The sequence below is a fragment of the Dipodomys spectabilis genome, unplaced genomic scaffold (assembly GCF_019054845.1).
Source record: "Dipodomys spectabilis isolate Male_0828 unplaced genomic scaffold, ASM1905484v1 ptg000045l, whole genome shotgun sequence".
In the NCBI taxonomy this organism is placed as follows: domain Eukaryota; kingdom Metazoa; phylum Chordata; class Mammalia; order Rodentia; family Heteromyidae; genus Dipodomys; species Dipodomys spectabilis.
The window spans coordinates 2186157-2199005 of NW_024870722.1; the positions used below are offsets into that span (position 1 = coordinate 2186157).

The 12849-nt window shown below is 42.4% G+C and overlaps 1 protein-coding gene across 5 annotated transcripts in view; it reads left to right on the plus strand.

The window, feature by feature from the left end:
* The window catches only part of Phactr1 (phosphatase and actin regulator 1), a 430764-nt gene that overhangs the window by 376429 nt on the left and 41486 nt on the right, over window positions 1-12849 (plus strand). For all 5 annotated transcript variants that reach the window (XM_042678533.1, XM_042678536.1, XM_042678535.1 and 2 more), the window contains one exon: window positions 1876-2197. In XM_042678533.1, coding sequence (XP_042534467.1) covers window positions 1876-2197 — 322 coding nt within the window. The remainder of the gene's footprint in view (window positions 1-1875; window positions 2198-12849) is intronic.

The window sequence follows — 12849 nt, forward strand, 5'->3', positions numbered from 1 at the left end:
TTACAACTTTGGCGAGGGGGGGGGGGGTGCGCGGCATGGGAAGGGATGGGAAGAGGAAACAAAGGAGGAGGCAACAATGCTTGATAAGAAATGTACTCATGGGACTGGGGGCTTAGCCCAGCGGAAGGGCACCCGCCCAGTGCGCGCAAGGCCCTGGGTTCAGTCCTCAGCCCTGGAAAAAAAAAAAAGAAAAGAAAAAAAGAAATGTACTCATGCTGGGTGTCGTGGCTCACGCCTGTAATCCTAGCTACTCAGGAGGCTGAGATCTGAGCATCAGATTCAAAGCCAGACCCAGCATCAAAGTCCAAGAGACTCTTATCTCCAATAAACCAACAAAAACTGGAAGTGGCCCTGTGGCTCAAGCGGTAGAGAGCTTGCCTTGAGCTGAAGAGCGCAGGGACAGCGCCCAAGCCCAGAGTTCAAGCCCCACAATGAACCAAAAAAAAAAACAAATGTACTCATTATCTTGCCCATGTAATTGTAACCCTTCTATAGGGTATTTTCACAATTTTAAAAAAAAAAAAAAAGCTCAGGGACAGCACTCAGCACTGGCATCCAAATAAATAAATAGATTAAAAATAAATAAATAAATAAAGCACAATTTGAAATTGTAACTCAAGTTTTGCCTAGCCCCACAAAATAACTTTGCTGAAAGCCTGTGTTTAACTAAATGCAAAATGATTTGATAGCCAAAGTCTCTTATCAATTTCCTACTCTCTGCCACATGGTCACAAATGTCCTCCCAGCTGATCAAGAAGAAAATCAGTCCCTGAAACTCTTATCTCCAGTTAACCACCAAAAGGCTAGAAGTGGACTGTGGCTCAAGTGGTAGAGCACTAGCCTTGAGCAAAAAAAAATTTAGGGACAGGGCCCAAGCCCAAGGACTAATTCCTCCTTCCCCCACCAATAAAAAAGATTTAAGGTAGGCACCAATGGCTCATGCCTGTAATCCCAACTAGTGGCACGCTGAAATAGGGAAGATCCTGGACAACAAAGTTTATTGTGAGATCCTTCCTTTTCTTCTCCTTCTACCTCTCCTTCTTTTTGTGCTGGTTATTTTTTTGGTTGGGGGGGGGCCCTCCAGTTGTGGGGCCTGAACTCTGGGCCTGGGCGCTGTCCCTCAGCTCTTCAGCTCAAGGCTAGCCTCTACCACTTGAGCCACAGTGCCACTTCCAGCTTTTTTCTTTTTGCTTATATGGTGCTGAGGAATCGAACCCAGGGCCTCTGGCATTCAAGGCAAGCGCTCTACCACTGAGCCACCTTCCCAGCCCCTGTGCTGGTTATTTTTAAATAGGCTTTTGCCTTGCAACCACACATACTTCACTCCTACCCAGTACCACCATAAATCTTCACAACTCAGCCTCCCAAGGTTGGATGTCAGGCAGATGAAGGAGTTCAGGTGGGCACTGTTAAGTCATTTGTAGAGAAATGTGCCCTTAGCAGACTTGAACCAAGTGCTGGCTTCTGCCCTCTGCCTGTTGGGAACTGGAAACCAAAAGGATGTATTACTTTAATAAAGGCAAATACGTAGATAATCTTGGCAGGTCCTGGAAAAGTTTTCCTTGAAGACCAGTGAGTTTCTTCCTTATGTCCCTTCCTGCAGCCTTCCTTCTCAGGCCTGCTCCAGAGTCTCAGTCTGACATGCCTGAGACCATACCACTAACCAACCCTGCCTGGGGCGCCTGAGGCCAGTGCATTCCCGGAGCTCCAGGAAATCAGCTCTAGCTGAGGGCATCCTCTATGCTGATGCCTTCAGCTGATTGATTGCATCCTGAGGGCCCACCTCCTTACCTATGAACCCAAGGTAGAAAGAGCTGTGGTGTTCTCTCTTTCTTCTAATGCCTCAACTCACATCTCTCCACCTCCTGCCCTCAGATCCTGGCGCCCCCGTGAAATTGCCTTGTCTGCCAATGAAACTGTCACCTCCGCTACCTCCAAAGAAAGTCATGATCTGTATGCCCGGCGGGGGCCCAGAGCTCTCCCTGGCAGCCTACGCAGCCCAGAAGAGCAGCCAACAGGGCGTGGCCCAGCACCACCACACCGTCCTGCCATCTCAGATCCAGCACCAGCTGCAGTATGGCAGCCACGGCCAGCACCTTCCCTCCTCCACCGGCACCCTCCCCATGCACCCCTCCGGCTGCAGGATGATAGACGAGCTGAATAAAACGCTGGCCATGACCATGCAGAGGCTGGAAAGGTAATGGAGGCCGGGAAGGAAGGGAGAGGGGCTGCCGGGGGGGGGGGGGGGGGGGGGGGGGGGGGGGGGGGGGGGGATCGAGATCAATCACCTGAGGAATGTGAACAAGAGCTCATCCCCTGGGATGGAGGTGGAAGGGATGATGGGGAGACTGGAAGATGAACCAGACCAAACGTTGAATCTCAAGGAACAAACATACAGAAGGTTTAGAGTTTATTATTGAGCATGGAGTGATGTGGAAACTGCCCTTTAAAATATGTCCCTGGGTCACTGTATAGAGAACAGAATGAGCAGAAATGTCAAAGTCACAGTTGAGGCCTACCACAGTGGCCACTGAGACCAGATCTCACCTCTGTCCCCAAAATCATGAGTGGAATTAAATGGAATGTTCTGGGCCAGACATCCTACCTCAGCCTGAGAAATGCCCAGATGTCCAAGGCACATTGCTTGACTTGAGTTCCCTGCATGACAAGGAGAAAGTTTTTCCATCTGGGGCGAAGAGTATATCTTATCTGAGACACTGAATGTGTGTCCCGGGTAGTAACTGCTATTTATTGAGACCAAGACCTGCAGATGAGAAAACAGCAGTTCTGAAGGCCTAGTAGACCTCAAGGCAGAGCCAAGGGCAAGATGTACCCAGGAGAGAGATCTAAGCTTTGGTTTCCAGCCTCTTGGTCAAAGTATGTGCGTTTGGGAAAAGACTTAACTCAGAGAGAAGTTGTTGCCTCTTAGGTATTCTGATTTTATCATGTTATGTCATCCAAAGCAAAAACAAAACTTACTTTGGCCCTTTGCTATTGTTTTCAACTCTAGTTATTATTAGTGAGAACATTAAGAACTTAAAGTTTGGGAGAAAACTTTTTATCTGTGCCTGCATCCGCACATCCGCAGCAGGAGCATCATCGTATTTAATCCTCATGGAGAAAGCAGGAGAGGTTGAGTAAGTCCCTCAACGCTGCTCCCTCAAAGGATGCTGCACAGAGCACCTGTCACCTGTCAGCACCCATGAGTGCAGAAGTTGAGAGCATACTTCCAGATACTTTTAGAGTGTTAGACAGGATAATTTTATGTCTGTTGAGTCTTGTGACTAAAAAGGCTTTCATTATTTTTAACACTCGTATTTCACAAAAGCACAAGTTTTCAATGGATTCAGAATGAAAAGAAATACACAATTAGAACTGTTGTTTCAGAGCAGCCATTTGAAAAGCATTGCTATAGGCAGTACGTAGAGGTGCCAAGCCTTCTAGCCTGGATCTTGCCATCTTACAAGTCCATAATCCTGTACTACAGCACAGCTGATTCTTGATGACAACTTAAGTCACTGTGATTCTCCACCAAGTAAAATTTTATGTTGCCTGTGAGCCTTCATCATCTGAAACAGACACTTGTGACAACATTATTAGTAGGATCTTGCGAATATGTTTCCATATAAAATAGACCATTTCAGCCAGGTGCCAGTGGCTCACACCGAGCTACTCGGGAGGCTGAGATCTAGAATCAGGGTTCAAAGCCAGCCCATGCAGGAAAGTCCAGGGGACTCTTATCTCCAATTAACCAACAGAAAATTGGAAATGGTACTGTGGCTCAAAGTGGTAGAGCACTAGCCTTGAGCAAAAAAGCCTAGGGATAGCACTCAGGCCCTGAGTTCAAGCCCCATGACCAACAAAAATTAAAAAAATAGACCATTTCATGGTATCCATGGGTATTTGTGAGGAATATTTCAGTGGCGTTTAGACCAATAAGGAGTCTACTGGGCTTATACTGAATTAAACTCTTTATTGAAATGAATCCAAGGGAATAGACTGGAAGGGGAATATTGGGAGATAGGAGAGAGGGTACAGCTAAGGTTGGCAGCTGAGCTAAGGATGTCACCATACTTTGTGCCACACTAACTGCTTGTTTCCTCTTTCTGTCTCCCTCAACTTCTACCTAAGTCAAGGGGTAGAGTTCTCCTACTAAACTAGCCAGGACTGAGGGGATTCATTCACATATCACTAACAAGATTACATACCTAGAAGAAGAGAACTGTCTTCCCAGAAAGATTGGAGAGATTTTTCTGACTACCCATGTTATCCACATAGTCCTAGCAGAGTCCTAGGGAAGGATAAAGCCACTGTCTGTCTACTTCCCTACAAATGAAGGAATGTGTCAGTATCTCAGGTGATGTCACCCTTATCATTACCACCCCCCCAAATAAAATCCTTCCAACTGCCTGTCAATATGATTTTTTCCTTGATCTAGCCAAGTTTTATTCAGAAAGAATGGTTTCTCTATCCTCCTGACAATGTCCAATGATCCCAAAACACTGCAGGGGGAAAGGTCATTGAACACTCAGGTATTCTACCAAGGATCCTTGGGGCTTCCCACATTTGTGTTGTCACTGCCCCGAAGATCTCATAGCATGCCATCTGCAGAGCATCAGTACCAACCAGAAGTCTGATCCTGATAGAAACATTGCAGATAATCTGAAAATCAAATATTGAGCTAGGCACCATTCTAATTACACTAGCTTCTGGGCCGTCCAGGTATCTTTAGCTTACCACTGAAAGGGACCTTGAAGGCTATGTAGGAAGCCAATTTCCTGCCTGAGACAGCATTCCCGATCATTTTTCCTCTAGTCTCTGAATGAGAGCCTTACTGGGTCTACTTTACTATGGAGAAGGCCTGATTTTTATTATGCCCTTTCTTATATTAAACTAAAAGACTTTTATTCAATTGTAACTTTTATCTCCCACATCTTATTTCTAATCATCTTTTTCTATGAAAGGTTTTCAGACCTTTGAAAGGAGCTACCAAGTCCTAAAACCTAAAGGCTTCTCACAATCTTTTCTCCTGTTTCTCAGAGATTGTATGAATCTATTCTGATCTGTATGAAGAAGTTTTTAATTGTCTTCCATCCGAGGCTGCTTAGTAGCATTAAAAAAAAATAATAAATACCAAGAGCTTTGGCTTTTAGATTCTCAAAAGACTTCACTTTAAGAAAATGCCCTTCCTTGATTAAAGCAGGTTCATACTTCTAGATGCTCATGCAGAAACTTTGAGAGAGTTTGAGTCACTTCTGAGACCTTTCTTTCTCTCCTACCTCATGTCTAATCCTTGCTAATTCTATCTGATCTGCTGAGAGGAGCCTGCCTCCTTGACTTCCTCCTAACGCCTGCTGTCTGCTGGCCCCATACTCCCTTGTCCTAGAACTAGAGCTAGTCCTAGACTAGAACTAGGTCAGTTGAAGCAAACTTAAAAGGGTTTGTATTTATCCAAAGTCTCAAGAAGGGTCTGTATTTATCCCACCTCATGACCAAATGCGTGAGTTCCAGACTTTTAACACCAAGATTTGGATGGAGCTCAGACTCACTGCTGATTAGCACTGTGGCCCAAAGCATGCTGCATAACCTCATGTGGCCTTTCATTCCTCATCTGGAAAACAAGGATAATAATAATAGCAACAACCTCATTAGTGTTATTTTGTGAGCATCAAATGATTTCATCAATCCAAATCAATTGGGTCATTATGTGGCACATTTCAAATGTCCGATAAATAACAATGACATTAAGCAAAATTATACAGCAAAGAAAAAGCTGTCTTTGTGGCCCTAAAAGGTGCATTACAAATAAGAATGAGCCAATTCTTGTTTGAGCTTTTGTTTATTCCAGTTCCTTAGAATTAGACCATGTTCTCGGCTCTCCACTGATAATTTACATCTTTTTGGAAGGTGATAGCTTATGGTTTCAATTTTCTTTTTTAATTTTAAGACCTGCAGTAAACTCCATGCTCTAGATGGCATCTACCTTGGAACTCAGACTAAACTCTAATCAGCCATTGGTTTTCTTTCCGCTGTTAAGAAGTTCTCTGTGTTCTCCTAGTGAGATATAGACCTGGACCTTGTTGACACAGAAGGAATTTTAGAAAGATTCTTAAAGAACTTCACTGTAAGGGAGGAAAAGTGCCATCTTCACTAAAGGCAGTTCTGTACTTCGAGTTGATCAAAGAGAGAAGTAGGGTCGTGTGTGTGTGTGTGTGTGTGTGTGTGTGTGTGTGTGTGTGTGTGTGTGTGTGTGTGTGTGTGTGTGCGCGCGCGCGTGCGCATGTATGCGTCAGGCCTGGGACTTGAACTCTGGGTCCCTGAGCTCCTTTACTCAAGGCTAGTGCTCTACCACTTGAGCCACGGCACCACTTCCAGCTTTCTTTGAGTAGTAGTTTATTGGGAATAAGAGTCTCATGGATATTTTTGCCCAGGCTGGCTTCAAACTGTGATCCTCAGATCTCAGCCTCCTCAGTAGCGAGGACCACAGGCATGTGCCACCAGCACCCAGTTTAGGGTCACCTTTTATACCTTTCTTTTCCTCCTGCCCCAAGCCTGATCTACAAAGAGATATCTGCTCCTCTGCCCTCAGGCTCAAACCTTCCTAGTCCTCCCCGCTTTGCTTTGCCCTCCTTCCTGGAAGTCTGCCCTCCTGCCTAGTGGTTTGTCTCCTCAGGCCATGCCCCACATAGTAGCCAAAGAGACAGCATTCCACAAAACCAAATCAAGAACGCATTCGTTTTCCAAGACTGCCATGGCATAGTACCACAGGCTGTGTGGCTTAAACCACAGAGATACATTCTCTGGAGGCTAGAGGTCCAAGATCAAAGTGCCAGGGTCTGACCAAGGCCTTTTGCCATGGCAGTCCAAGATGGAAGGTGTGAGGGTGAGAGAGGGCAAGATAAGAAATAGGGAAGAAATTGCTTTTAGAACAAACCCATTCCCAAGATCATGGCATTAATCCATTAGGTCATGAGGGCCCCATCTTAATCGCCTCTGACATGTTCCATCTCTTCACATGGTTGCATTGGGGCTTAACTGTCTGGCACATGCGTTTTGTGGAACACATTCAAACCGTAGCACTTAGTCGCCATCAACGATTCTTTACTAAATACGCTTTCTAGACCAGGCTTTAGAAAGAATACAGAGGGTGGCTACCCTCAAGGGAGCTGCACATCCCCTGAAAGGGTAGTTTGAGTAGATTAGTACCTGAAAGGGTACAGGGTGGAAGGGTAGCATGCAATAGGACTGACAGCTATCTGTGGGGCTCAGAGTGGACCCTGATAGTACCAAAATAGGGATGGCCAGAGAAAGAGGGAGAAGGGGGAATGAGAGGTCATTCTAATGGTTACATCAGAGGAAAGTGTGAAGTAATGTTTCCAAAAGAGTAATGAGACCTTTAATGATTAAAGGGAGGAAATTGACAGTTGTTCTTCAGGATTTTAGAAGACCAGTCTTAGAGAATGAGTGAAAAGACAGCAGAGTATAACCAAATAGAAGAACCCCAAAACCATTGGATGGGACACCCTGGAAATCCTTGAGAAAGATGGGGCCAGCAGCAGTCCCGAAGTCTTTCCTTCCCAAAGGAAGAAAAACCTAACCAGTCAGATCATCTCTAAAGCTCTGTCCATCTCTGTGACTCCACATTAGTGATATTAGAATAAGTTGTTAACTCTAATGTGAAAGTTCTTCACATGGCTTTACTTCTCAGCTGGAGTATTAGGTATATGTCTGAAAGATTAGAACCATGGTCAACCAGACCCAAGACAATTCCAGAACCTCCTCAAACTCTTAGCAACCCTTTCTGAGTACTTCTTTGCCAAGCACTGTGATAGCATTATACAATTCTTTAAAAAAAATTTCCTTTGAATTAATCTTAATGGTATGCATACAGTATATTGTTTGCTTATAATGTCCTTTTGAATGTTTATATATTAGCTAGAGATGAAATTATTCCCTTGTCAAAAGTATTGACAAAAGAATCCTTTTTAAATTAGACAGAAAAAATTGAAATCAGTAGCCAAAAGAAAACTCTTCAATCTCTAAAATTCTATTATCCCATGACTAATTTTAAACCTTTCAAAGAGTACAATACAGTTTATAATCCTAGGATAAATCTGTTTCATTTTCCTCATGTTACCTCAGGAGGCACAGGAAATTCTGTGTAATGCATGGTCCTGAACTAGACAGTCCCTAGGGCTCCTTGCAGCCTGGCTGCAGAGTGGCTGCTGCCTTGGTTTGTTTATAATCTTTCACCTGTAAATCATGGTGCTCCATGCAAACAAGCACACAAGGTCATTGCCTTAGCTGACCAAGTTCTTGGCATTACATCCTCATGAAGCAGCACTGATTTGAAGCTCAGGGCTTTGTTCGCTGTAGAGCAAATAGTCTATCTTAAATAAAGTGTATTTCCAGGGGAAAGTTTTCTTCTCTTAACACCATCTCTTCAAATTCTCATGCAATTCTGCTTAACCCTTTATCCTACAATTGTCAAACTCTTAGGTTAGTTATTTATTTGTAAGGTCTATCTTTATCATCTTTAAATGCTAACTTTACATACATATTGCTTTTTCAGCTTTACCTGCTATTTCAAGGGATGTAATGTGTCAGGGTGAGCAATCTAACTGGTAGGTGTAAAGTTCAAGTGAGACCATACAAACATAAAACAAAGTGATTTTCAAGAAAGAGAGAAAAAAATCTGCACTTGAATTCTTGTCTTCGATAGAAACTGCTTTATCACAATTCATAAGTATTGGGGTTTTTTTTGTTTTCCTAGGAATCGTTGTACAGAATTTTTCCTAGTTAAAATATTTTTTAAAAAACTGAATGTGGTGGTGCATCTCTGTAATATCAGAGGTCTGGAGACAAGCAGGAGGATCGTGAATTTGAGGCCAGGCTAGGTTACATAAAGAGATCCTGACTTAAAGATAGATGGATGCATACATACATACATACATATGTACATGCATGCATATATACATACATACATACTAAATGAAGTGTTGTAATAAATTAATGAATAATCTCTCCATTGTATCCATTTATTAATGAATAATACTTTATCCATTAAAGTGTCATCACTGGAGATAACACAATGACTAGATTATGATAAATCGCCATGTTTAAGAGCATCCTAGTTAAACAGCAGCTCCTATCAAGGCTAATGTGGAAGAAACACACCCACCAGCATGTCTCCTATAGCAGGATGAGAGTAGGCAAGCAGGTTTCCCCATTATCTGAAAGGAAACCAAGGACCCAAGGGCACAGCTGGTGAATAGCCTGGCTACAGTTCAGTCAGTGTCTTCCCCTCTGGTACCACCCTAGCCAGACATGACTTAGGACACACTCAGAGGTCTAGAGAAAAAGTCATGCGTAAAAGCCACCACTGATGGATTTCATAGCCAGAAATGGAGAACATTGAAAGGCATAGGCTGTTGGTCAGACTCTGTATATCTTGTGGCATTAATCATCACATCCAAATCCCAGATGGTTATTTCAGCAATGTGATGGTCATTGGTCCCTGAGTGGACCAATGAAATGGAAGTGAATTAACTTAAACCCATTACCACTTCTGGAAAAAGAAACTCAAAATACATTCTCTGTTCAGAAAGGCTCGATACCCCTATCTATATATAGAAAAAGCATAGTTTCCTGCTGACTAAAGTCCAACAAAACAAAAAGCTCTAATGTTGTTCTTCTATCTTTGAAGGCTAATCCCAGGCCATGTTAAAACATAGAATGTGTGCTTACTTCCTTAAAATGAAGCTGATTAACTACTTTCTTGGGCTTCAGTGGTTATTTCTGTCATTTTTCAGCCTCAGGCACTGTAATTTGTAACATAATTTCTCACACGTTCTGGGTCTCTAAGAGGAAAATGGCTGATTGTTCTCTCTCTCCTTTGAAAAATCTCTTCATAACTCATGCAGACGAAGTTACAGAAGCTCTCCCTATTGAAGTTTAATTTCATTTACAGTGTCATATTTGCAGATAATAAATTTCCTGGTCCTTTGGGAAGATGAATCTCTTTCTCTCTCTTTTCACTTTAAGAGTCAATGCATTTGAAATCAGATGCCAAAAAGCAGTATCATTTTATTTCTTTAGAAATTATGGTTAATGGTTCCCAAGTATTTTAAGGAAGATTAAAGATGTGAAAGACATAGTGATTTTTAATTTCACAACAGGCTCCTGATTCCCTACAGGAGTTTCCAAGATGTTGGAAACAAGTAATTCCCACAGATGGATGGGGGGGGGGGGGTCCACAGCATTCTCCTCCCCATCAGCCAGTTACCAAGTGATGGAGAGGTACTCTCTTCAAAGGAGACCCACTGATGGAATTGCCCTAACTACTTAGCAGTGTTTCTGCATTCATTTCTCTATGAGTTATTCAAAATAATGTTTGTGCCTTACCCTGACCCAAAAATGAATAAGAAAGATCATCCAGTTTCTTCATCCTTAGAGTCTATAGGATTTGGGGAAGCATGTGACCATTTAAATAGTAGGAAAATGAGCATCACTGTGCTGTCAGGGTGCATGTTTGTTTGATTTTGGAGATGGGGTCTCGAGATATAGAACAGGTTGGGCCTTGAACTTGCTATTCTGCTGGTTTGGGCTCCCCAGTGCTGGAATTTTGGGTGTGAACCACCACGCTTGCTTTCCACTGTGTTCTTAATCTATATGTTTCCTATCTGATTGAATTAGAATTTCTGAAAAGAGAGTTGGTTTCCAAAAAGGAAACTTACGTAAGTGTCAGCCCTAAGAGAGACAAGACGAAGGGGAGACAATGAAGCTTGTTCTTTCCCAGCGTGTCCACGGAGACATGAGAGAGTTTTGTCCAAGCCCCACTCACCAAGATAGGGCTAGCATTAAACTCTTAAGCTTTACCAAGTGCTCCTGAGTTGAATGAGGTTTTTTATTTTTATTTTTTGGTGTATAGCAGTCCTGTATTCAATAATGCCTGCCCCCTTCTTCTTGAACATATGTCTTGAGACTTTTTCCCCCCCTAAAGTGGGGAGATCATGATACTGAGACTGACATGATATCCAGGACCATCTTGTTCCCCTAGGGACAGTTTGCAATGTCTGGAAATACTTTTGACTCGTCACTATTGGTGAAAGTGCTACTGGAACCCAGTAAGTAGAGGACAGAAGCCATGGTAAATGTGCCACCGTCACTCAGGGCAACCTTCCAAAGGAAAGAATTGTCTGGCCTGGAATGTCAATCATGCCGATGTTCCAGAAAGCATTTAACCAGAATGCAATATCTCTATTATTGATGGTCTCATTATCTAGGCCAACAAGATGCCAACAAGTATGAAGCCCTCCAAACACTGCAGTATACCTCTAGATGTCCCCTTAAAATTAAACAATGTACCTTAATACCCTGTAGCCAGACACTAATGGCTCACACCTATAATCCTAGTGACTCACGAAGCTGAAATCTCAGGATCATGGTTCAAACTATGATTACTAAACCATGGAGAAAGCAGAAGGCAGGGGTGAGACAAAAGGGGAACTATGGAATTACATGTTTGTTTCTTCCATCCTTACTTCCTGCAATACCCAAGGTAGACATTCCAGCGTGGAATGCAATAATTGCTGTTGCTGGATAGCAACATCTTACAGGGCAGAGCAGCAAGTCTCCAGTTAATACACCTTAGAGTAAAATACTGTGTCTGTCACCCTGGAAACTAGCATGTCCTCTACCTTCTTGATCCCATTGTCATCTTTATGAAATTAGCTTGGAAATCAGTCTCTTAATCCAGCTAATGCTGTGTTTTGTAAATACATGGTTTAGCCTCATTCAGAAGTTAGTTTGTTGTGATTAAGTTGATTTAGTGCATTACCTTGAACATCATAGTTTATACTGTGTTAACTAGATTTCTCATTTGTGTCACTGAAGAGTTATGTGCAAAGTTCAAAGCAGAGAGGCTGGAAACAGTTCTTTGGAAACAATGAAAGGAAGAAAGTTAACTGAATTTAAATGAGACATGGCAATAATTCAAAGCTTAAGTGAAAGCTTTCAAGAAAACTAATGATTTGTATGTATCATATGATTTCTTTCGAATAAAATATTTGAAGGTAGAAGGTTGGTCTCTGGTATTACCTTACAGCCCATTTCTTTATTTTGTCTTTCTTTAGAATGGCAAAATACATCCACAGGAGTTTACTGTGTTTAAAAATTCTTTAAGTGAAGGATTAAAATTGTGCACGTAGTGAATCTGAAAAAGAATTAAAATGTCGTCCAGGCTCAAGATGAAGCTCAGTGACAGAGCTCTTGGCTGACATGCATGAGGTCCTGGGTTCGATCTTTATTAAGGAAAAACAGTAACTATATATTCTGATTCCACATTTCTCTTTATTCTTGCTGGACTTCCTGCATTAAAAGGATTCAAAAGTGCAGAAAGACACTATCAAGAAAACTATTTTCTTTCTTTCAGATGTTGTGCATTTCCTAATTTTCTAGCTGCAACAGTTGGATGGCTTTTTTTTTCTTTAATTAAAAAAAATGTAAGTTAGACAAGAAATGTACTCACTACCTTACTTATGTAACTGTAACAGCTCTGTACATCACCTTGACAATAAAATTAGAATTTAAAAAGTATTTATTCAGAGTTGACACTAGGAACATCATCATTACTTCTAGAAAAACTATCTTGCAAAAGCAATAGGCTGACCTTACCTGTAGCTATCTTCAGAGGCCTGACTCTATCATTGGCAGACAGCTTTCTCTAGGTCATCTCAGTCCTTCCTGCCTTGATGTCTGTGCACGGGTCTCTAGCCTTCTGTTCATCCTGGCAACTCCATCTAACAAATTTCAGCTCTTGCGACATTTCAATCCATCTTTCCTACCTTC